We start from the raw sequence: 23,595 nt of genomic DNA on the forward strand, positions 1-23,595 counted from the left end.
GAAAAGTTTACAGATGGATAGAAAGACAGACGCCAGACAAAATGTGATCAGAAAACCTCACTTGAGCTTTCAGCTCAGGTGAACTAAAAATTCCTAGTTATAATCAATACATATAATTTTATAAAGAATTGATTCAAAACTACTGTAACAGTTAAATTTTGATATCTTGAACAATCTTATGATATCTCGAATGCTATGGATATGTCGAAGTAAGTTGGAAATCCAAACCACTTTTTCTAAATGTATTTTTAACCTTGATATCTTAAATCCTCAGATATCTCCAAGTTATTTATCTGCCCCAATGAGTTTGAGATAACAATGTTTGACTGTATTATCATTTATTAAACACATGAGTAACCAAGTTATTCACATTAAATCTCTTTTGATCTTATGTCGGGATCATCTTTGAATTCCATTCTTTTGTTGAGAAAAGGCATGAAACCTGAAACAATTAAAACAGCATGTAAGAAGTGAAATTGGAATTTTTATTCTCATGAAGCATTATTTTCCTAAAAAACAAACAAATTCAGAAAATTGCAATCCCCTGCTTTCTGGGTCTTAATTGGTTGGGGTACGATGATCTGTGGCTTATTGTATCTGTTTTCTGTTCATCATACTAATATCAGGATTTAAAATAAAAAAAATTAAGTACATTAAGAAAGGTCACCACAAACACTTGTTTCTGTAATAAATTTTTTAATCCATAATATGATAACACTATTTTTATTATATTGAGGGTTAAAAAATTTATTACAGTTCTTAACAAGTGTCTGTGCTTGTGTTCAAGTAAATTATGAAACCTTTGTCTCTTCAGTTGCAAAAGCATTACTTTTGATCTAACATAGATCTAAACAGCAAAATCTTGTACATATATATTCCTTTATCTACATAAATACCCAGCATCAATTTTCTTTTAAGCAAGTACTGTAAACCAAATTTTATTCACGAGCGAGAAATATTCACTAATTTCATAATCTTCTATAACTCGCCAATATTTCTCGATGTGAACCAAATATTCACCAATGTATTTATGAACAATGCTATCTCCGTCAAGAAAATTAGAAGTTGCAGATGGACTCCAAACTTGAGAATTGAGAATAAAAGATGTCTCAAAAAATAGTTGGTTTGCAATACATTTATGAATTTATCTTGCTACTGTCACACTTTTCTTCTTAAACAAATTGAATGTTATCTAAAACTGTTCTCACCAAATGCTCTAGCTGTTTTGATAAGACTGGCTACATGTTTCTGCATTGGTGTACAAAGTCCTGTGGTCCCTCTATTGTATATCCTCCCAGTGTGGGGTGACACAAACTGACTCAGCAAACGAGCATTCTACAGAATTATTTAAATTAGGTCTTAATTTATATGAATCTCGGAGCGTAATGAACAATTTATACATCTTCTTCTATGCATAAATGCTTTTCCTATATATCTACTGTATGTACATTAGAAAAGGTTATATTATGCTTTTGATGGAGTTCCTAAATTTTAAACTGACTCACAGAAATAGACTTCAAGAAAGGAAACCAACCTCCTTCTACATATTGACCATTCTTGTAACAATAATTTGCCTTTTATGCTGTATGCATGATTTTGTCTTATATCTATTATAATTCTTTACAATCTTGTTTTCTTAACTACCCAAAACTGCATATTTCTCAAAATTAATACTGTTTCCCACAATGATAGTTCTGTAACTGGGCTACCTGATAGCATATCTTTAACATGAAATGAGTGTTTGTCCAGTGAATTACAATGTACCTTGTAATCAAGATGGACATCACATTCACTGAGAAACATTTCAAATTTCTTGTCTTACATGATTTTTGTGATTGAACATAATTTTTTGCTAAGTGAAAATTACACAGAAATAAATAAAATATAGAGAATAAAATATAGAGAATTCATTGTACTAAGAATATATATGTAGGACTCCAAAGTCCGATGGTGACGCCGAAGTCCGATGGTCTGCCCCAAACCTCGACGGTTTGATGTCGGTACGGACGCCAAAGTCCGATGGTCACGCTAAAGTCCGATGGCTTGTTTCCTATGATTCACGTGCGCTAAAGTGCGATGGTCTGACACGCCAAAGTCCGATGGTGCGGAGAAACAATTAACGTTTATGATGTCACAATATTCCGACGTCAATCCTTGATGTCATAGTCCGTAATTCAAAACCAATAATTTAGGATGAGTCATTGAATACAATTTGACTGATTTTACTTAATGTTTGCACTCACCTGAGTTATTAGAATTAGTCCTTGCACACCACTTGGCTGATAAGGGTTAGTCCTTGTGCACAATTACACTGATTATAGGATGGGTTGCACCCACCCAAGACATTAAGGGTTAATCAATTGAATAGTTTTAGTCTTGCACCCCAATAAGTTTGACTGATAAGGGTTAGTTTCTCTCACATCCAGGATGTTACAGACTTTTTGACAGATTAGGGTTAGCCTCGCACCCATCCAAGAGATTAGGGTCAGCCTCGCACCCATCCAAAAGATTAGGGTTAGCATCCCACCCATCAGAGAGATTAGGGTTAGCCTCCCACGAATCCGAGAGGAAAGGGTTAGCCTCGCAACCACTTAAGAAATTATGGCTAGTGGTACAATATATTTTTTGCATTTTTAGTGAACCATATTACTTTGGCGTTTAAATACTTAAAATTCATTTAATTTATTTTTAAACCATTTTACCTTGGCATGGCGCGGCATCGCAATTTGGCACAGAAGTACTTTGATGTCATAAACAATAATTATTTTTTCTGCGCCATCGGACTTTGGCGTGTGAACCATCTGGGTATGGCGTAAACCATCGGACTTTGGTGTGACCATCGGGCCTTGGAGTCCCATTGCACTTTGGAGTCCTACATAAATATTGCATGCAGTTGAGGGGAACACTGAAAATTTTCACCGCAAGAAAACCATCTTCAACCAAAGTGCAGCGAAGCCAGGATAACCTATCTTTACTGTACAGATATCATTGTCAATGAATTACCTTGTAATCAAGATGGACATCATATTCACAAAGAATGCACTTTCGTTGCTTTGTGGCATATGGATTGGGAGGTCTTTCATTCTTTATAAGTGAGAACTACAATAATAGAAATGATACAAATATAAGAGTATACAATATATATACACATGTATTTCAATTAAATTGAAATTTTGATTGAACCACAAAATATTTACAATAAGACATTATAATTTATATGACACTGTATACAGCTTTGATGTCACTGGTTATTTTTTTTCAGTTTACAAAAAAAAAAAAATGGTTTCAAATTCATTGTTTTTTTTTCTTCCAATAATGACTCTTTCTTCCCAAATCTCCATCTGGGCTGTCAGTAATGAGATTTCTCGTATTCTTGTATCAAATGGTACCTTATTAACATGATTGTCAAATGCTACTATTTTCCCGCAATGAGAAATAAAATGGCAATATCTTACAGTGAGAGCAGCAAAAATCAAGTCAAGTCAGAGACCCATGAACCACAGTAATCACCTGAGTCTCTTTTGCAGTTCTTTTCTTCATCAGCATTTGTTTTAAAAATAATAAATTACCCTCTTTAATTTCATACACATTTTGACTCCATATTGTGGCATAAAATCTAGCCTTAATGGAGCTATGATTTATTTAAAGTTGAATCCACACAACATTGGGATGCTTCATTATCAATATGGTCAACATGGCCCTGCTGTTCTGGAGATGATTTTTTTTTATCTAGTACACATGCATTGTGTAAAATCTAGATCCCTGATTTTGGTTAAACCCTAATCCCAGGGTTCATAATAAAAACAAAAAAAGTTTCAACAGAACTTAGGTATGTTTTGCTTATAAATATGGTTTAGTGAAGTCTAGCCACTCTTGAAAATATTTCTGCCTACATACTCCCTTGTTAAACTCTTATCCCTTATTGTACCCTCAAACTATTTCCTAGGGCCCTGATCTGAACAAACTTGAATCTGACTACCTCAAGAGCTTTCATATGATATCAATATGATTAATAATGCATTTTCTGTTCATTTGAGGAATATTTTTAAAAGATTTTTCCTATAGATCAGGGGTTGAAATATGTGGTAGCCCGATGTCCGGGCTAATCATTTTAAGACTATTAGGCTAGCAAATTTAAATGTAACGATAGTCCGGTAGTTCAAAATGGCTGAATACGCAATGGAAATAAGACAAAAACAAAGATCGTTTTTCATTATGGTTTTATTTATGAAACGATTATCTTTTTTTCGACAGGTAGGGTAGATGTATATGATTATATCATATATACAACATATATATATATATATACACAACAGGTAGGGCTGACGTAAATGACTCTGAAATTAGAGTAATAGTAATAAACTTTGACATAATTGGTTACAAAGAGTAATCAATTCAAATGGATCGGGAAAATGGTCCTTGGCACTACGAAAGTGACCTGGAAAAAAGGGGGTTGTATTATGTTCAGATGTATTAAGCGCATCCCTAATTTTAAACAATTTTCTGAAGAAAAAAAGTGTGGCCAATACAAGTGACTTTACGATACTTGTGTTATGTTTTCATTTTTCATAGAAAATTGTTGGGCTAGTTAGTTTGAGGTTTGGGCTAGTAATTTTTTACTGATCAGTAGCCCCTGGGCTGGTGAGTTTTTCAGGAAAATTTCAACCCCTGATAGATTCTTATGTAAAACTGTGATCTCCTTTTGTGGCCCCGACCTATCCCCAAGGGCCTGAAGATTTGAAAAACTTGAATCTACCTTTCCTGAGGATGCTTTCATATAAATATGGTTGTTAATCATGGCTTACGGGCTTAGCATTCACAAGAAAAAGATGTTTAAAGATTTTCCCTGTATAGCTTTGTAAAACTTTGATCTCCAGTTGTGGTCCCACCCTACCCCCCCCCCCCCCTCCATGCACCATGATTTGAACAAACTTGAATCTATACTACCTGAGGATACTTCCATATCAATGTGACTAATCATGGGGTTTGCTGTTTTAAAGAAGACTTTTAAAGATTTCTCCCTGTAATATATATATTCCTTTGTAAAACTTTGATCTCCTATTCAATGTGGCCGCATCCATCCCTCCAGGGGTTATGATCTGAATAAACTTGAATCAACACTACCTGAGGATGCTTTCATATTTAAAATGACTATACATGGCTTTGCTGTTCTTCCGAGATTTTTAAGGATTTGCTCAGGTGAGCTAAACAAGCTGTTTACAGTATGAGAATAACTTAACACCTACCTCATCTTGAATACCATCCCCTCTCTCTGCCTGCTGGTTTTGTTGCTGAGCTATCACCATTTCACTAAGTATCTTTTCAATTTTTTCAATGCTGTAACTTTCCTCAATTTTTTCTTTACTTTTCAGGGCCTCAACATACTTCTTTCTGTATTTCAGTCCCCTTGGGGCCCCTTGTACTGAGGCTCTGGGTTTCACACGTGGGTCATCCTCTCCAAGCTTATTCAGAATTTTCTCTGATTCTTCTTTCAGTTTCTCTCCTTTGGGAACTTCATCAGAAGCACTTAAATCAGGTGCGGTTTCCATTTCTACAAATTTTTCTCCATCCCAGTACCTTGTAGTTACTGCTCTGGATGGCAAGGTATACCATCCTACATGTATGTAAATTGAAAATGTTTCATATGAATGCCATCACTACTAACAGTCTGTGTTACTTCTTATAAATTTGATTTAACACATAGTGTATTACTGTACATGCTGTACAAGCAGAAATATTCGTTGGGGATTAAATTTCGTTTATTTCATTGTTATAGTACAATTAACAAAGAAATTAAATCCCACATGAAATTTTTATGTGACTATTTACTTTATAGGGGGGGGGGGGGGGTACTTTCTAAACAATGAAATTTAATGCCCACAAAACCTTTTTAGAGGACAAATCAACAAAATTTTATCCCCATGAAAATTTGTGCTTCTACAGTAAATCATTTCTCATCCAAGTCTTAACAATCCTTGAAAAGAAATTACTATCTAGGTCCAGAATTCTGTGACCAGGAATATCATTTCTATGTACTATTACTACTTTTGATCTGATGCTTTCTCCTAACCACATATATATGACATTTTATCTAAAGATAAATTACAACACAATAACTGAAAACCACACTGACTTGATTGGAATCTAATGTCAAATATACTATACTAGTCACTTGTGAAATGCTGGAGAGACAAATGAGGAAAAATATAGCCCAACTTTTAAAGCAGAAGTCTGTCTGAATTCTGTTAAAGTAATAAGTGACTGATATTGTACACAAGTGTAAGAAACATGGCATGATGGGGATTCATGTCAAGGCTCTGAGGATGGTTTACAGACATTTTCTTTTTGAATTAAACCCACTCTGCCTCTGGAGTAGTTTGAATTACCAAGTCTTCAAACTTGTTATCAAGTCTTTCAAACTCTTCCCAAAGCAAAGCTGAATAAAGGTTGTTGGTGCATACAGTTTGCAAGTATCCTTAAAATCTACGGCCCATCCCCTATTCAGTAATACTTAGTATCAAATGATCAAAAATATCAAATCAAAGTACTCATAGTATTGTAAGCTGGGCTCAATAAAAAAAAATAATGATACCTACCAATAAAACGAGAGGCCCATGGGCCACATCGCTCACCTGAGCACATTCGCTAGGAAAAAGCACAAATCAGTTCAGTATTGAAAAGTTTAAATGGGGGGGGGGGGGGACTTGAATTTTAAACTACCTGGGGATGCTTCCATATCAATATAACAAATGGCTTTGCTGTACTTGAGCAGAATATTTTTAAAGATTTTTTCCTATATTATATTCCCTTGTTAAAAATTTGATCCCCCATTGTGGCCCCTCCCCACCACCCCCACTCTGGGGGTCATCATTTGAACAAACTTGAATCTACACTACCTGAGGACACTTCCATATCAATATGACTGAACATGTTTTTTTCTGTTCTTGAAAAAAATTTTTCCTATATATTCCTATGTAAAACTTTGATCCCCCATTGTGGCCCAACCCTACCCCTGAGGGGTTATGATTTGAATAAACTTAAATTACACTACCTGAAGATGCTTCCATATCAATATGACAAAACATGGCTTTGCTGTTCTTGAGAAGAAGATTTTAAGTTTTTTTTCCTATATATTCCTATGTAAAACTTTTGATTTCCCATTGTGGCCCTACCATACCCCTGGGGTTCATGATTTGAACAAATTTGAATCTACACTACCTGAGAATGCTTCCATAGCAATAAGACTAATCATGGCTTTGCTGTTCTTGAGAAGATGATTTTTTCAAGTTTTTTCCTAGTATATATTCCTATGTAAAACTATGATCCCCCATTGTGGCCCCACCCTACCCCTGAGGGGTCATGATTTGAACAAACTTGAATCTACACTACATGAGAATGCTTCCATATCAATATGACTTAACAAGGCTTCGCTGTTCTTGAGAAAAAGATTTTTCAAGTTTTTTCCTATACATTCCTATGTAAAACTTTGATCCCCCATTGTGATCCCACCCTAACCCTGGGGGTCATCATTTGGACAAACTTGAATCTACACCACCTGAGGATGCATCCATATCAATATGACCAATCATGGCTTTGCTGTTCTTGAGAAGAAGATTTTTGAAGATTTTTTCCTATATATTCCTATGTAAAACTTTGATCATCCATTGTGGCCCCACCCAACCTCCGGGGATCATGATTTTAACAAATTTGAATCTACACTACCTAAGGATGATTCCCATGAGTTTCATCTTTCCTGGCCCAGTGGTTCTTGAGAAGATTTTTAAAAGATGCTAATTAATTTTTCACTAATTTGTAATATCTCCTCTTGGAAGAGGACATGGTCCTTCATTTGAACAAACTTGAATCCCCTTAACCCAAGGATACTTTGTGGCAAGTTTGGTTTAAACTGGTTCAGTGGTTCTTGAGAAGAAGTCAAAAATGTGAAAAGTTTACAGATGGACCGACAGCTAAACAGACGGACAGATAGACGCCAGACAAAATGTGATCAGAAATATATTTTTTTTAGCCTAATAACCATGGCATTGGCAATGCTTACCAAAATCATTTATCAATAATATGTATGGATGAAAATGCAAAAAACTATATGAAGCTATTTTGATTTGCTTAATATAAAATAAAGTTTTATAGCTAAATTTTAGAGATAATCTTAAACTTGTTTCTTGACACTGTCCCACTTTTTTAAAATAAAAAATCCCCAGTTTTGCCTTCTGCTTCAACAATCAAATATCTACAGAAATTCGGGGTTGATGACCGTTATTGTTCTACATGAACAGACTAGAACGGCCTTACTACATGGAGGAGGCATTTCTGTATCTATATTACAACTGAGGAAATTCGAAAGAAAAGCATAGGACATACCATTGCGCTATGTTATTGATAGTTATATAATAACACGAAAATTAGAATTACCTGGAAAGACTTGTCTGTATGTTGAAAGCAAAATCTGATCAGCCAATTTTGTCAAAACAGTCCTCATTTTATCCAAACTACCAAAGTCGAGCAGAAAGTTAAACTGGTTCTAAGATAACATCGGGAGGGAATCGAGAACCAGATTAATGCGTGGTTTAGGTAAGTCGTACTACAATTAAAAGTGTTTTTCCTAATCATTTTAATTTGTATTTTTTCCATTTAATATAAATTATACAACTGCTGTGTTTAAACAAAACTTTTGTTGTTTTTTTACTATTCAATTTTTGATTACGTAAACTTCCCGATAATATTATTATTAGATATGAGTATGTTTTACCGCCAAACAGCATGACCAAAAGATTCCTATCACCGGATGTTGATTTTTAATGGCGGTCGGTGGTCGTTGCATTGAATGCTGCAGTCATGTCACAAAAATTTAAACGACCATCTTCTGCAAGAAGGCACATAAAACTTGATACGTTTTCATCTTTTGTCAGGTATTGCTTCATAGTATGCACTATATATAGTCCTACCAAGCTATATATAGTTACCAAGACTCCTTTTTTCAGCCTATTTTTCTCTGGAACTCCTTGCAACAGCAAATTGTGGACAGCGATTCATTTGAGACTCTCAAAGTGCGAATTGGCGAACATATGACACTGTAAATGGATACATTTATCCAGTTTTTAATCACAAGAGCCCTTCACCACTGGATTTTAATCGTTTAATTTATCCATGTACGACTAAGCTCCAGATCATGGCAGATGGAGCCCATGCATTTTATCAAGAACTTATGACTTAAGATCGAACATAAAATTTCTCAAATAACTTTCTACTTTACAATAATTCAAAAATGGCAATAGCGAGCGCAGAGCTCTTTAAGCAGCGCCTGAAAAAAAAGAAGAGAAAATTCAGACTTTGCACATTGATCCAAACGAATTTTTTCCGCAGTACCTGTGGTCCTATAATGCTTTGCGAATTGCATCTTGCCGCAAACTACGTTCTCGCGGTTCCATGAAGTTCCAAAAAGAAAAAAATATTAACTCACCTTGATTTAATGGATATATTAATAGCAGATAAATAGTAAATTAAACGTCCTTTATTACAATTAGCACTGTTCAGACTTACAACTTACATACGACATCATGTGAAGTCAGAGTCTAGACGTGCCAAATGTCACATGCAGTTTGAAGAGGTCAATCTAAATCAAAACAGAAAAGGTATCTTTTAAGTATCTGCGCTCCACTTTGTCTCCAAATTATCGTAGGACTTTTATTATTTTAAGAGCATACAGGCAACAGTATGATTAATTATCAATCAATTATCACTTGCAGTACAAGTGTCATGATCACCTGAATAAACATCCCATTACATGGGTCATGTGTCTAATGCTAGGAGTCATTTGAATGTCCAGGTGAAGGTGTTAATTAGGTAATGCTTGCGTACACATAGCCGCTTTGACGTACCGAGGGTAATTTACAATAGATTATGTATAACGGGACTTCAAGAGATCAAGGGTTTCGAGAGATTGAGAGTTCGAGAAATCAAGAGGAAATTTGCTTACTTATATAGGGGAAGAAATTGAGACCTCACTTCGAACGATAAAGAACTTTGAGAGATCAAAGTTCAAGCCATCAAGCGTTACCTGTACATATTAGGAATATATATAGGAAAAATCATTAAAACTTCTCTACAACAGCAAAGCCATGATTAGTCTATTAATAAACAGGCATTCTCAGATAGTGTAGATTCTAGTTTGTTCAAATCCTGACCCCCTGGGATAGGGCAGGGCCCCAATTGGCAATAGAAGATCAAACTTATAGGAAGAAATCTTTTAAAATCTTCTAAAGCAATTATTCAAAGAAATGTAGAAGCATCCTCAGATAATGTAGATTCATTGGGGGGAGGGACCACTTTAAAAAAAAATTTCAATACTGAATTGATTTCTGCTTTTTCCTAGCCAAAGTGCTTAGGAATAATGTGGCTCATCGGCCTCTTGTTTTAAAGGTACCCCAAAATACTTCTTAAAAGGGGACATAACCCCCCCCTTTAAAATCATCTTTTTGTAGCATTAACAGATCACAGGAAATCACCAGATATAGCTTTATTGATTACCTTCATTAGTTTTCAGCCAAGAGCTAGAAGCAACAATATAGTCTATATCACAGACACCTTGTCTGTATCAACATCATCTCTTTCTCCACTATGTCTTGAGCAAAATACACAATACCATGGCCTTCAATTTTTTCAACGTACATATATGTATTTTTTTCCCAAATATTTTGCTTTGTTATCATCCATTGATTTCTAGTGAATTGACAAAGCAAATAGTTCAAAATCTTGATTTGTCTTAAATTACATGAGTGAATGCCACTTTGAAAAGGGATCCAATCCTTATTCATGTTATTAGTGAATTACCTATTCTTGTTACATGTATCAGTAACATAATGACATGTTGGAATAGAATTAGTGGTCACACTTGATCAGATGATATCTGTAAACAGGCCCTAGTATGCAGGAGTGAGGGAACCCTCTTCCCAATTTTTTCTAAGAAGAGTCTTTTGCCAATAACTATGTATGGAAATGTTCATACTTAAGTACCCCCCCCCCCCCCCATTTCCCTACTTTTTGTTGTAGTATGTTGGAACCTTCTTACTTTCTCGTGTAATGGTTTGGGCTGTGGATATCAGCCTGGGTATCTCAGTCGGTAGAGTACCTGACTAGTGATGCAGGGGTCCATGGTTTGATTCCTGGTCCAGCCATATATTTTCTCCTTTCCTGTTACACTTGTAATGAATTTCAAATAATTTTTGCCAAAAGGGAGAGTGTTACTGAATAGTTTTACTTGTAAGAGCAACATTGTTCAACAACTAGGGATCAACTTCCAAATACTCCATAAAAACCAGTGTTTATTTTTCAACTTTATCAACTATGGCCTTTGTTTACATGATGAATGTAGACATAGTAGAATGACCATAGAATTACATATTTTCTGAAATTTTGTTCAGTAATGTCTAGGTCCAATCTCATTCTATTTTGTTTTTCTAAAGTGGATCCAGGTTAAGAACAGTACAGGAGTTACTGAAGTCTGAGGAACATGACAACAAGCCTGATGCGATTCTTTGTATTGCAGGTATGTTTAACTAATTATCTTTTCAAATTGTCAGAAAACTAGACTCTACCACAAAAGTTAGATGCTTTGTCCTGATTATGATTACCATATATATTTTCAAGTTTATCAACAATACACATCTTTGATGTGCATTTTTAGTTTACATTTGATTTAACATGATTGTCAATTTGTTAGTCTTGTTCCTGACAATTATCAATTTTTCCACATTGAATTTTTTTTATGTTATACTTTTTCATGATACAGTAAATAGACTGCTTTGTTTTATTTCCTTCCTAGGAATAGACAGTCGTTATCATGAAGGAAGCACAGAGTTCATCGATTACTTATTATTTGGATTCTTTGAACGTAGAAAGGCAGAGCTTGAACAGTATGAACTTTAATGTATTTTTTATCATGCACCTTATCATTGCAATCATGAATTAGCTCCCTCAAAGTTAGTAAACTTCACTGACATTCAATCACAATTATATGTTTTGGTATTGATCCATAAAAACATTGCCAAATGTATAAATTTGACCCCTCCCACCTCCCTACAATATCCCGAATAATTTACTCTATACTATGAAATCTTTAATAAATTGATATGCAACTTAAAACAGAGTTTTATGCAAAAGATTAAATGATGTAGAGAGACAGACAGATAGAAATTATTGTTATTTCATAAAATCAGTTAACTTTGTATTTTGGCCTAATTAATACATGCATTGTATAAAAAAAGTGACAGTACCTTGTCATATTTGCTTCTTATATGTAATGCATTTTTTTTTATACCTCCGCTCCAAATGAGAGGAGGGTATACTGTTTTACCCTTGTGTGTTGGTGTGTCTGTAACAAATTTTCGTCGCAGTTTTCTCAGCAACTACTTATTGCTGATGCTTGAAATTTAAGCACAATCTTTGTCTAGGCATGCCATATGGTGAGATTCATTTTTGTACAAATCTGATGTCAACTTCCTGTTTTTTGGGTGCATCTGTCACATTTTTTTTGTCACAGTTTTCTCAGCAACTACTCAAGGCAGATGCATGTGATTTTAGCACACTCTTTGGTTAGGCATGCCATATGTTGGGATTCATGAGAGCATATATTTACATCAGAGTGGGGTATTACTAGTGAGCATTGGCTCACAAACTTCTTGTTCATTTTGTAGGTCTGGCTTTGATGAAGAAGTTATTGATGGTGAGATTTCAGACTTGTGTTCTTTTATTAATTAAGAACTAATAAAAGGATGAAGCTTATGTTAAGTATTTGTCTGTTTTCTTTGCAGACATTGTAGATCAAATTAGTAAGTGTATTATGTTGGAGTTTAACCCAGCAAACACTTTAAACAAAATTTTTACTTTGTTTTTGCAACTTTTTGGTGTTTTTTTCCCCTTGTATTTCTTTTAATTTGTTTAGGATTGAAGATACATTTTTTTCTTCTTCTTCTTTGGGCAATTATAAATCATGATTTAAGTATGATCTCTAAACTGATAAAAACTCATTGTCATGAAAGATTCTTTTCATTATGCTGTCAATTTAGTAATTGCTTGTAAATTTTTATGATAATAATTTTATATATTGTATGTTTACTAGTATTACGTATATATTGAATAGCATGCAGTAAGCTTATACATGTATTTTAGACTTGATATTGCTGATTAGAAGACATGAAGTGGACATATATTGTAACCCTATCAATTACCACTACCTCTTACCATATGTGGCACATTGGAGAAACCTACGATTCCATTGTTTGTCAGATTCAGAGGTGGGTTTTATTATTATTAGGGATGTCAACGAGTACCCGCTTAACCGGGTACTCGATCGAACGTCCGAGTATCGAATACTAAAAATGGTACTCGGTTACTCAGATGTGTATTTTTTCTTATTACAAAGTACATATTTTCATCAAAAATAACTGAAATATACATACGGTAATTTGCATGTGGTCATCTACACCTGTAAAACACCCATTATCGCCTCTGGCTGTGTATCTACAATAATTAGTGACCAATCACCCAGCTGTTCTCACCTATTGTGGTCCTTAATTTTTGAATGGCTTCAATGATTGTTTTCAGTGAACATCGATGGTCTATTATCTTTAAATCATTTTAAAATTATTTAGTTAATATACGGCAGCAAAATCGGACATGCATAGAAATGTCGTTACCAACTTCAAAAGTGAAGAAATATTTAGAAATAACAATGTTGAAAGTCAGTTTGCGTCGTAAGTTTAGTGTATACGGGGGAAACAACCAACATATGAAATAATATCAGACTAGCGATCCAAACAACGTCCGTTTCTTCTCTTTCGCTAGTCTAATCATCATAAACATGCGTAAGAGATTGTCCTCCTTTTGATGAAATAGATCCTAAAGAAGAACTGTAAACCATTTGTAATTTTGATGTATTAATTGTGTCTTTTGTGTTGGATAAATAAATTTAGTACCAAAAACATTTCCGTTGGAATCGATGTTTATATACATTTATAAACGTGATAAAAATAGCTTTGAGGTTTAACAGAGAGCTAAATGGGGCTTAAGAAAATTTTACTTGTATTTACATTTTTTTTACCGAGTACCCGGGTACTCGATCGGAAAAACGTCCGAGTAACCGATTATCAAAAATTGACCGATTTGACATCCCTAATTATTATGCATGAAAATTTGATGACCTTCTGTTAGTTTCACCATATAATTCAAAAGCCAAAGAATATAAGAAATATGGGATGTGATAAAGGTATATATATATATATATATATATATATATATATATATATATATATATATATAATTTAAAAGCTAAAGAATATTAAGAAATATGGGATGTGATAAAGATACACACTTTGTACATACCCTGTATGCTTGACTAGTATGAAGATGAAGAGGCGGCAGAAGAATTTAAAATCCAGTCCTTCATTGCCATGGTACAGGGTGTGAGGAAAGTTGGTATTCCTCATAATGTGTTGGGTGGGTAGCTATTCAGGTTATGCATTTTATCTTTAGTATGGTAAATGAAGTATATTTATGTTAATGTGAATAACTCTATTTAATTTTACTTAACAACTATATAACACTTAAAGTACATATTTACCGGTACATATGCACATCCAAAATGTTTATAGTAATACATGTATATGAAACAAAGTGATAATTTTTCACAATGTATGTTTATATATAAATTGAATTTCAGTGTACTGTAGATACAATTAATTGTAGATATATTGAAGCAATTATGGCCATCCTTTAATTTCCCTATACACTGTAATATTATAATATTTTTTGTACTATATTTTATCTTTTCACAGGGCATCCTGCTAAATTTGATCACATGATGATTGAGAAATGGCCAATCATCCAAGCATATGCATTAGAGGATTATAAAGGGTAAGTTAGTAGTAAGAAAACTGTCATAGTTTTTGTCATTACTGTAAATTGCCTGTGACTGTTAAAGAAATTGTTGAGTTATAAAGTGAATTATTTTTGTTACAGAGGAGGATTCTTCACATTGCAGTATGAGGTATGTACAGTGTCATATTTTACTTGTGATTTATACTGTAATTGGAATAGGTATGTTGAAAGAAAATTCCCTGTTTTTAAGCATATTTTTATTATTAATTATTAAAACCAGTAAAAAATGGAGAGTAATCCATATCTACTGTATGTTTAGCAAAATGAGCAATATCTCCATCTGTTTTGTAGTAACTGTTTGTGTTGAAAGGTTGTTGATCGGTAACTATTTACATTGACAGGTGGTTGATCTGTTCTGTAACTATTTGTGTTGACAGGTGGTTGATCTGTTCCATAACTATTTGTGTTGACAGGTGGTTGATCTGTTCTGTAACTATTTATGTTGACAGGTTGTTGATCCGTCTTTTAGTACTTGAATGTATAATCTTTGTGTTGACAAGTGGTTGATCTGTTCTGTAACTATTTGTGTTGACAGGTGGTTGATCTGTTCCATAACTATTTGTGTTGACAGGTGGTTGATCTGTTCTGTAACTATTTATGTTGACAGGTTGTTGATCCGTCTTTTAGTACTTGAATGTATAATCTTTGTGTTGACAAGTGGTTGATCTGTTCTGTAACTATTTCTGTTGACAGGTGGTTGACATTGGACCACTACTCTCTGACATATACAGTCTGATGGATCCTTGTGCCTTGGAAGTGCTCCTCACAGAGGTACATGTCATGAAAGGGAGATAAATTTTAAACTGTAGCTAATCTTTCATAACAGAATATGCCAAATATGTATCATGCATGTACTGTGAAATCATTTATTTTCATGGGGATTTAATTTTCGTTGTCTTCCTGGTATGAAGAGACCCACAAGTTCATGTCCACCATGAAATGTAAAATTGCATGTAGATAACTACTCAACACTTCTTCAACCATGAATTCAAATCCCCATTGAAAAAAATTTTCCTCAAACCACAGAACATTTACCCCACAAGAACATACAATTTTAGAGTATTAGCTTTGCATGAAATTTAAATGCATTTTAAATATGTGTTGAAATGTATGTGGCACATTTTGCTGTGAGTCACTGGTATTCAGATGATTTTTATTTCGAATTAAGTCTGGATTAACCAGAGAATAAATACATTTTAACAAAAAGGAACTTGGTGAACATTTATGGAATAAACACATATATTTTAGCAAATGACCCAGTTTGAAAGACAATGGCAGACCTTGATAGATAATCTGAACATCAACATGTAAGTAACTGTTGTTTATTTGTTTTGCCCACACCAAAAGAAACAACATGTATCAGCAAAGAATCTAATTATTAGTAAAAAAATGTCTCCTACACCTTTGTATACCATAGTTTTGTCTGTCATCCATGTGAGATATAATGAAAGCTACTTGCCATTATTCTTAATTGGAATGGTAGAGTAGAATTATTTTTGCATACCTATGATTTCATAAATTATGCCAAAAGTAAAGTTTCGACAAATTAAATATGATTTATGGTAACTGTTGTACATGTAAGGACTGGGTTGAGTAACCAGGGGGTTTTACTTTCCTTGAGATTATGAGTCGTATAATGTAGAAGTACGGTGAACGTAAAGTTTAAAATAAAAGTAGTTGTAAATGCTAATTAAAAGTAATTGTTATCTTCACAGATCAACTGGTATAGGCAGACTCACAGAGAATAAAGTGTGTGAGGTAACAATTTCAATACTGTAAATTACTTTCTATTCATGAGAAAAAAGTTTTTATGTTTAAAATTTTGTGAGACTGTCTGCCCACAAAAATTTTGATCTCACATTTATTATGAATGATTATGCATAACAAAAACCTGAATTTGTGAAAATTTTTTCTTGCTTATACAGTTGTAATTGCCAAATAACTTTCTCATAAGATAATTTGGGGGGGGGGGGGATTTGTGATCTACAGTAGCTGACAATTGACAATTCTATTATACTTTAAAGAGATTCTAAAAAAAAAGAAAAAAAAGGCTTTATAAATCAGAGATGAGGCTAATTTTTTTTATTTTACTCTTTATTTCTAGCCACTCTGGAGTTATTTTAAACATGGAAAAGTAGCATCCCAAGAAACTAACACCATGTAAGTGAGAAAGTCAAATGCCATAATCTTGTATGTCTCATTTTATCCCTTTTCATCGAGGAGAGTGCTTTCTACTGGGGCTTTTGATTGTCTATAATTGGATGAATGCATGGGTTTTTTTAATTTGCCAATTTTCACTAAAATTTCTCTAATTCTGCCAATTTTTACGACCCTTGCCCCAATTTAAAATGTGGTGTAAGAGCCCCTTCTACTTATATGAATTGCTTTTCTGTTATAAGTACACATAACTTTGATTTTAAAATAATTTTGATTTAAAAGATGGTCATGAATTACAGAGAAAGACAGAGACAACCATTTGTTTTGTGTGGAACAAACAGTCGACGCATCATACTGGATGATGTCCGGCGCTGCAAAACATCAGTTAATTCGGAAATCTCTCAATGTGGCATCAACGATGGACCTCCAAAGTTTATGGTTTGTTGAACATTTTACATTATGTCATTTGATGAAATTGTACTTTTGACTTTTGTTTATACTTCTGTATATAGTATTGAAATAAATTATATTGTCAATTGTTATTTTCTTGTAAAGAAATTAAAATATAATGTTGTGTATTGTTTAATTTTAATTGTAGATTTTTTCCAGTAAATTGAAAGTATATACATGTATTTTGCAAGGAAAAGTGTATTGATTGTTTTAAGGTCATAAATGGCTTCTGTAACAATATTAGAAAGTAGAGTGGCTTACTTTATATATATATTGATATTTCAGGTGTGTCATGGGATATCTCCAAGAGGTCCACTTTGTTGCACAAGAACATATTTCTTTAACAGCGGTAAGTTCTTATTTTATCAGAGTGTTATTTGATCACCAACATTGAAAGTCACTCATACAACAGATTTCCCCCTGGGCCTGTCCATTGCCATGCATCATTATTAAACTTTTGGGCCTTTCAGCATCTTCCCTGAAACTGAACTAGACTAATGTATGGATAGAGCATCTATTTCTTACTCCCACCTCTGTTGAACCTGAGCAGTAGGGTGAAAACCTTCATACTAAATGCAGTCTATTCTTTTAAGAAAAATTGTGTTCTTAATCCTTGACATCTAGCAATTAGCCCTGTACCGAGATGAGAATCACTTGATGACCAAGTCTGCATGAGCTTTATAGTTCCATGGTGGGACTAAAAATGTCGTACACTGCAAAATAGAGCAATTGCACTGTATCTTCAGAAGTCTTCTTTACCCCTGTACATACATGTACTAAGTTAATTGTTTGCATGGTTATCATGTCCGAGCAATAAGCTTGTGCTAAAATTAAGAAATGCATTATATTAAGATATAAGTAGTTCAGGGTTCAAACCACAAGGCAAGGCAAAATAATCTTTTTCTACAGAAATCCATCAGGAAACTACATGTATTTATAAATGTACATGTACTGTGAATATAAGGAGTAAGTATTCTATTACCAAATTTGTATCATTCCTCACCTCTTAGTTCCAGACTTGAGGCAAGGCTAAGGTTTCTCATGTACTGAAGATACGAGGGGTGATCAAAAAGTTCGCGAACTAATTGAATAACTTCCATAAAAGAAATGAAATTAGGTTGTAGTGTTCATTATTTTTTAAAGTAGTCCTCTCCAATTCAAATGCACATCTGCCACAGTTTTGCCCATGCGCAAATCATGTGATACAGGCGGTCACGTGACATGCTCCGAAGGGTTCCGTTCACAGGATGTAAAAGATTTTTTTGAGTCTTGTATTTCTTACCATGCAAGTTATTTTTTATAACAAGAACAGTCAACTTGTGAAAAATGGCCAAATCTCGGCAATAGGATGGGTGGATAAGGATATCCTTTCCCGGAATGAGCATGGTGACCATCGCAACCCGAGTTTTCCGTCTTGGGAGCGTCGTTTATCGAATGTGGATATAAGGCATGGCGCCTTCTTTTTATCATATCTGATATGTTTAAATTCTAAAGTAAACGATATTTTAGGGATTAAATAACTGTATTATTGTTAAGATATTCAACTATTTTTCTAACTGTAACTTGGCGGTCTTTCATATCAAATTGCTCAACTGTGGACACATCTCTTCCCCAGCTTGCTTTCACTGGGCAAGAGAACAAACATCATTTTTAACCATCTCCCTTCTTTCACTAAAACAATCAATCCAATTAATGATTAAACTCCTGGCAAGTCTTTTGTCTTCATAAACTTTGTACAAAGTATTGTATGCTATTGCAAAGGAATTTCCACGATACACATTAAACTTTACAGCAGTTCGTTGCTCGAGTACGACTGAGTCAATCATTTTTTGTCACAAGTAACTTACCTAATGACATCATTTTCACATTCTGACGTCACAAATATGGATCAAAACATTACATAAAACTGCTATATATAGAACACATGTATGACTATATGTGTGCCAAATTTCATTCTGATCTGAATTGTGGTTTTGAAAATATAGAGATAGTTCGCAAACTTTTTGATCACCCCTCGTAAATAATATCTTGGAGAGTCTTCTTAGCAGATGAACTTAATACATAATCTTGATTCAAACTCATTTTTAACAATTTGTATTTATGATGACATATAGAGCTGTAAAACAAAAGCTACACAACCCCCTCCCTAAATACCGGTAATACCCTTTCCTACTTTTGTTCATATTTCAAGGAAGGGAAAAAGTGGTTTTATCTTCTAAGTCAGATTCAAAGATGACCACCAGTTATCTCTTAAGTTTATAAAATTTGAGCTTAAGATGAAAATGTGGGTGCCAAGTTTTCAACCACTTCTGTCCATTAATTCTTTTATATCGAATAATTACTGTGTAACTTTTTATTCACTACTGCATGGTTAAAGGAGGTTGCCAAAGGAATTCAGAGAAAGGTCATTTGGGTTAAAATATAAGGAATTTAATGCAGGCCCCCAAACAGAAATATTTTTTAACAAACTACTAATAAACCATCAACAAACTACAAACAAACTATACTTTCATGATTTGTTAAAGTAGTTTGATAGTATAGCATTTAATGAAACACTAACAAAGCACTGTTTCTAAAAATAACACAAGTGGTTTGTTAGTCTTCCATTTCTGCTGATTGTGATTTCTTTATAGTTTGTTAGACTTGGTATCTTACAACAGTGTTTTCTTAGTATAGCATTTGCATCTAACCACATGGGAAATTACTTTACAGACATGTTTAGGGTTGAATTATCTAGAGTTGTAAAAGTTTCCAAGAACAGCTTATCTCTTTACATCCGGTGTTAGACTATTTGCTGTTAGACTATTTGCACCAATTTTCAAACAACCAGCAGGTCAGAAACAAAGGAATTGTTGAAGGGACATATAAATTGTTAGTATATATTAAGTCCCTGATTGGAGAAAGCAGCAACAATATATTAAAGCAAGGATCTGGATACAGAAGAGGTATTTACTGCATGACATTAAATTCTTTTTTACCTCAAATAAGGCTGGATTACAGTAAACTTCATTGAATGTGGATTTGCATATTTTTATTGGGTTTTTATTTATTTTCAGACTGACTTATAATCCCTATATAGCTTAGATAAGTTTAGCACTGGATTAAGTGATGAATACTTGAAATCAGACAAGAAAAGATGATATCTTACAGAGTTGCAATAAGACCAGAAAAAAGAAGATATTGCAGCAATTCCCATGCCAAATGAAGCAGGGAATATTAAAATGTCAGCTAAAATACAATTACATGAAAAACATCTTTTTTGTGAAAAATTCTATGATTGGAGAATACCATAAGTGGCCATTGACTTGAGAATTACATCTCCTAAACTAAAGGAACTTAATAGTGTTTAATATGTTGGAATGTTGCACTTGCATTGACTAAACTTGTCAATCCTGGAAATCAATTTAAAATGCTCTGAAACAAGAAGCTTTGGACATTTCAAAATGTGACTGTGTTTAGATGTTTTTAAAAACTTGTGGATCTGTGAAGAAAATTCATATTTAGTGTTTTGTTCATGATTTGTTACCAGTGATTTGATAGTAGTTTGTTAGAGTGGTTTGTTAGTAGTTTGTTGAGATGATTTGTTAGTAGTTTGTTAGAGTGGTTTATTAGTAGTTTGTTAGAGTGATTTGTTAGTAGTTTGTTGATGTGGTTTGTTAGTAGTTTGTTGATGTGGTTTGTTAGTAGTTTGTTGATGTGGTTTGTTCATGGTTTGTTATAGTAGTTTGTTAGCTCATTTGCATGTGATTTGCTATACTATTAAACTACTTTCAAACCACAGTGGTTTGTTAATAATTTGTTATAGTAGTTTGTTTGCCCTTTTTTAGCTCACCTGAGCTGAAAGCTCAAGTGAGCTTTTCTGATCACATTTTGTCTGTAGTCCGTCTGTCCGTCTGTCCGTCTGTCCGTCTGTCTGTAAACTTTTCACATTTTCGACTTCTTCTCCAGAACCACTGGGCCAATTTCAACCAAACTTGCCACAAAGCATCCTTGGGTGAAGGGGATTCAAGTTTTTTAAAATAAAGGGCCACGCCCTCTTTCAAGGGGAGATAATTAAGAATTAGTGAAAAATGAATAGCATCTTTAAAAAATCTTCTTCTCAAGAACCACAGGGCCAGGAAAGATGAAACTCATATGGAAGCATCCCCAGGTAGTGCAGATTCAAGTTTGTTCAAATCATGACCCCCGGGGGTAGGGCGGGGCCACAATGGAGGATCAAAGTTTTACATAGAAATATATAGGAAAAATCTTTAAAAATCTTCTTCTCAAGAACAGTAAAGCCATGAAGAGTCATATTTATATGGAAGCATCCCCAGGTAGTGTAGATTCAATTTTGTTCAAATCATGACCCCCGGGGGTAGGGCGGGGCCACAATGGAGGATCAAAGTTTTACATAGAAATATATAGGAAAAATCTTTAAAAATCTTCTTCTCAAGAACAGTAAAGCCATGAAGAGTCATATTTATAGGGAAGCATCCTCAGGAAGTGTAGATTCAATTTTGTTCAAATCATGACCCCCGGGGGTAGGGCGGGGCCACAATGGAGGATCAAAAATTTACATAGAAATATATAGGAAAAATCTTTAAAAATCTTCTTCTCAAGAACAGTAAAGCCATGAAGAGTCATATTTATAGGGAAGCATCCCCAGGTAGTGTAGATTCAAGTTTGTTCAAATCATGATTCCCGGGGGTAGGGCGGGGCCACAATGGAGGATCAAAGTTTTACATAGAAATATATAGGAAAAATCTTTAAAAATCTTCTTCTCAAGAACAGTAAAGCCATGAAGAGTCATATTTATAGGGAAGCATCCTCAGGAAGTGTAGATTCAATTTTGTTCAAATCATGACCCCCGGGGGTAGGGCGGGGCCACAATGGAGGATCAAAATTTTACATAGAAATATATAGGAAAAATCTTTAAAAATCTTCTTTTCAAGAACAGCAAAGCCATGAAGAGTCATATTTATATGGAAGCATCCTCAGGAAGTGTAGATTCAAGTTTGTTCAAATCATGACCCCCGGGGGTAGGGCGGGGCCACAATGGAGGATCCAAATTTTACTTAGAAATATATAGGAAAAATCTTCTTCTCAAGAACAGTAAAGCCATGAAGAGTCATATTTATATGGAAGCATCCTCAGGAAGTGTAGATTCAATTTTGTTCAAATGATGACCCCCGGGAGTAGGGTGGGGCCCAATGGGGGATCGAAAGTTTTACATCAGAACATATAGAAAAAAAAATTCTTCTCAAGAACAGAAAAGCTATGTTAGTCTTATTGATATGGAAACATCCTCGGGTAATGTAGATTCAAGTTTGTTCAAATGATTACCCCTGAGATAGGGAGGAGCTACAATGGGGGATCAAATTTTTACAAATGAATAAATGGGAAAATTCTTTTAAAATCTTCTCAAGTACAACAAATTCATTTGTTATATTGACAGGAAAGCATCATCAGGTAGTTTAAAATTCAAGCACCACCCCCCCCCCCACCCCCCGTTCATTACTGAATTGATTTGTGCCTTAGTCTAGCCAGTGTGCTCAGGTGAGCGATGTGGCCCATGGGCCTCTTGTTTCTGTATGTTGGGGGGGGGGGGGGTTACTACAAGGTCTCATATTTCTGTTTCTATTGTTCTGTTTCTATCTGGTACTTTTAGTTCATTATAGACATGCATGCAAACTTCAAACAATATGTTTACTGTTTGGGTTTTTTTTTTTTCAATTTAGCTATTTTCTGCACGATATAGCATTCTAAGATTTGTGTTCTAAATATTTGCTGTGCCATTTAGTTGATGTTAAAATAAACTGAAATGAGTAAAAAAAAAGGAATATACAGTTTAATTTTATTCTTAGCATTTTAAGTTTTGCATTCAAAGTTTTGCTGTGCCATTTAGTTGACTAAAATATAATTCTGAAATTTAGAGAAATGCATAATTTTATTGTTTCGTCTTCCATTGTTGAGTATAAATAAGTCCACTTAATTAATATAGGAATTTCCACACAAAATAAAAGTTAGTATAATTGTTCTAATACAGATGCCAAT

The 23,595-nt window shown here is 34.2% G+C and overlaps 2 protein-coding genes across 3 annotated transcripts in view; one reads left to right on the forward strand and one right to left on the reverse strand.

Annotated features, from left to right (window-relative positions):
- Nucleotides 1-321: 321 nt before the first annotated feature.
- LOC133202407 (uncharacterized) lies at nucleotides 322-8,533 on the reverse strand. The gene is made up of 5 exons (XM_061338225.1): nucleotides 8,431-8,533; nucleotides 5,247-5,614; nucleotides 3,004-3,099; nucleotides 1,209-1,335; nucleotides 322-442 (listed from the first exon to the last, which is right to left on the reverse strand). The coding sequence occupies exons 1-5, from the start codon at nucleotides 8,495-8,497 to the stop codon at nucleotides 372-374; spliced, it is 729 nt and encodes a 242-aa protein (XP_061194209.1). The 5' UTR covers nucleotides 8,498-8,533; the 3' UTR covers nucleotides 322-371.
- Nucleotides 8,534-8,786: 253 nt separating this feature from the next.
- Nucleotides 8,787-23,595, forward strand: part of LOC133203039 (dynein axonemal assembly factor 9-like) — a 45,846-nt gene continuing 31,037 nt past the window's right edge. The window contains exons 1-15 of one of the 2 annotated variants that reach the window (XM_061338895.1): nucleotides 8,787-8,927; nucleotides 11,481-11,563; nucleotides 11,840-11,930; nucleotides 12,711-12,739; nucleotides 12,828-12,845; nucleotides 13,186-13,310; nucleotides 14,415-14,511; nucleotides 14,850-14,928; nucleotides 15,034-15,061; nucleotides 15,646-15,723; nucleotides 16,201-16,259; nucleotides 16,668-16,710; nucleotides 17,057-17,112; nucleotides 17,409-17,547; nucleotides 17,845-17,908. In XM_061338895.1, the coding sequence (XP_061194879.1) occupies nucleotides 8,854-8,927; nucleotides 11,481-11,563; nucleotides 11,840-11,930; nucleotides 12,711-12,739; nucleotides 12,828-12,845; nucleotides 13,186-13,310; nucleotides 14,415-14,511; nucleotides 14,850-14,928; nucleotides 15,034-15,061; nucleotides 15,646-15,723; nucleotides 16,201-16,259; nucleotides 16,668-16,710; nucleotides 17,057-17,112; nucleotides 17,409-17,547; nucleotides 17,845-17,908 (1,063 nt within the window). In that variant the 5' untranslated portion in view covers nucleotides 8,787-8,853. The remainder of the gene's footprint in view (nucleotides 8,928-11,480; nucleotides 11,564-11,839; nucleotides 11,931-12,710; nucleotides 12,740-12,827; nucleotides 12,846-13,185; nucleotides 13,311-14,414; nucleotides 14,512-14,849; nucleotides 14,929-15,033; nucleotides 15,062-15,645; nucleotides 15,724-16,200; nucleotides 16,260-16,667; nucleotides 16,711-17,056; nucleotides 17,113-17,408; nucleotides 17,548-17,844; nucleotides 17,909-23,595) is intronic. The other variant, XM_061338896.1, reaches the window with a different exon arrangement.

Source organism: Saccostrea echinata, unplaced genomic scaffold (genome assembly GCF_033153115.1).
Source record: "Saccostrea echinata isolate AGI-Se365-2 ecotype Australia unplaced genomic scaffold, CSIRO_AGI_Sech_v1 ptg000047l, whole genome shotgun sequence".
Taxonomy (NCBI): domain Eukaryota; kingdom Metazoa; phylum Mollusca; class Bivalvia; order Ostreida; family Ostreidae; genus Saccostrea; species Saccostrea echinata.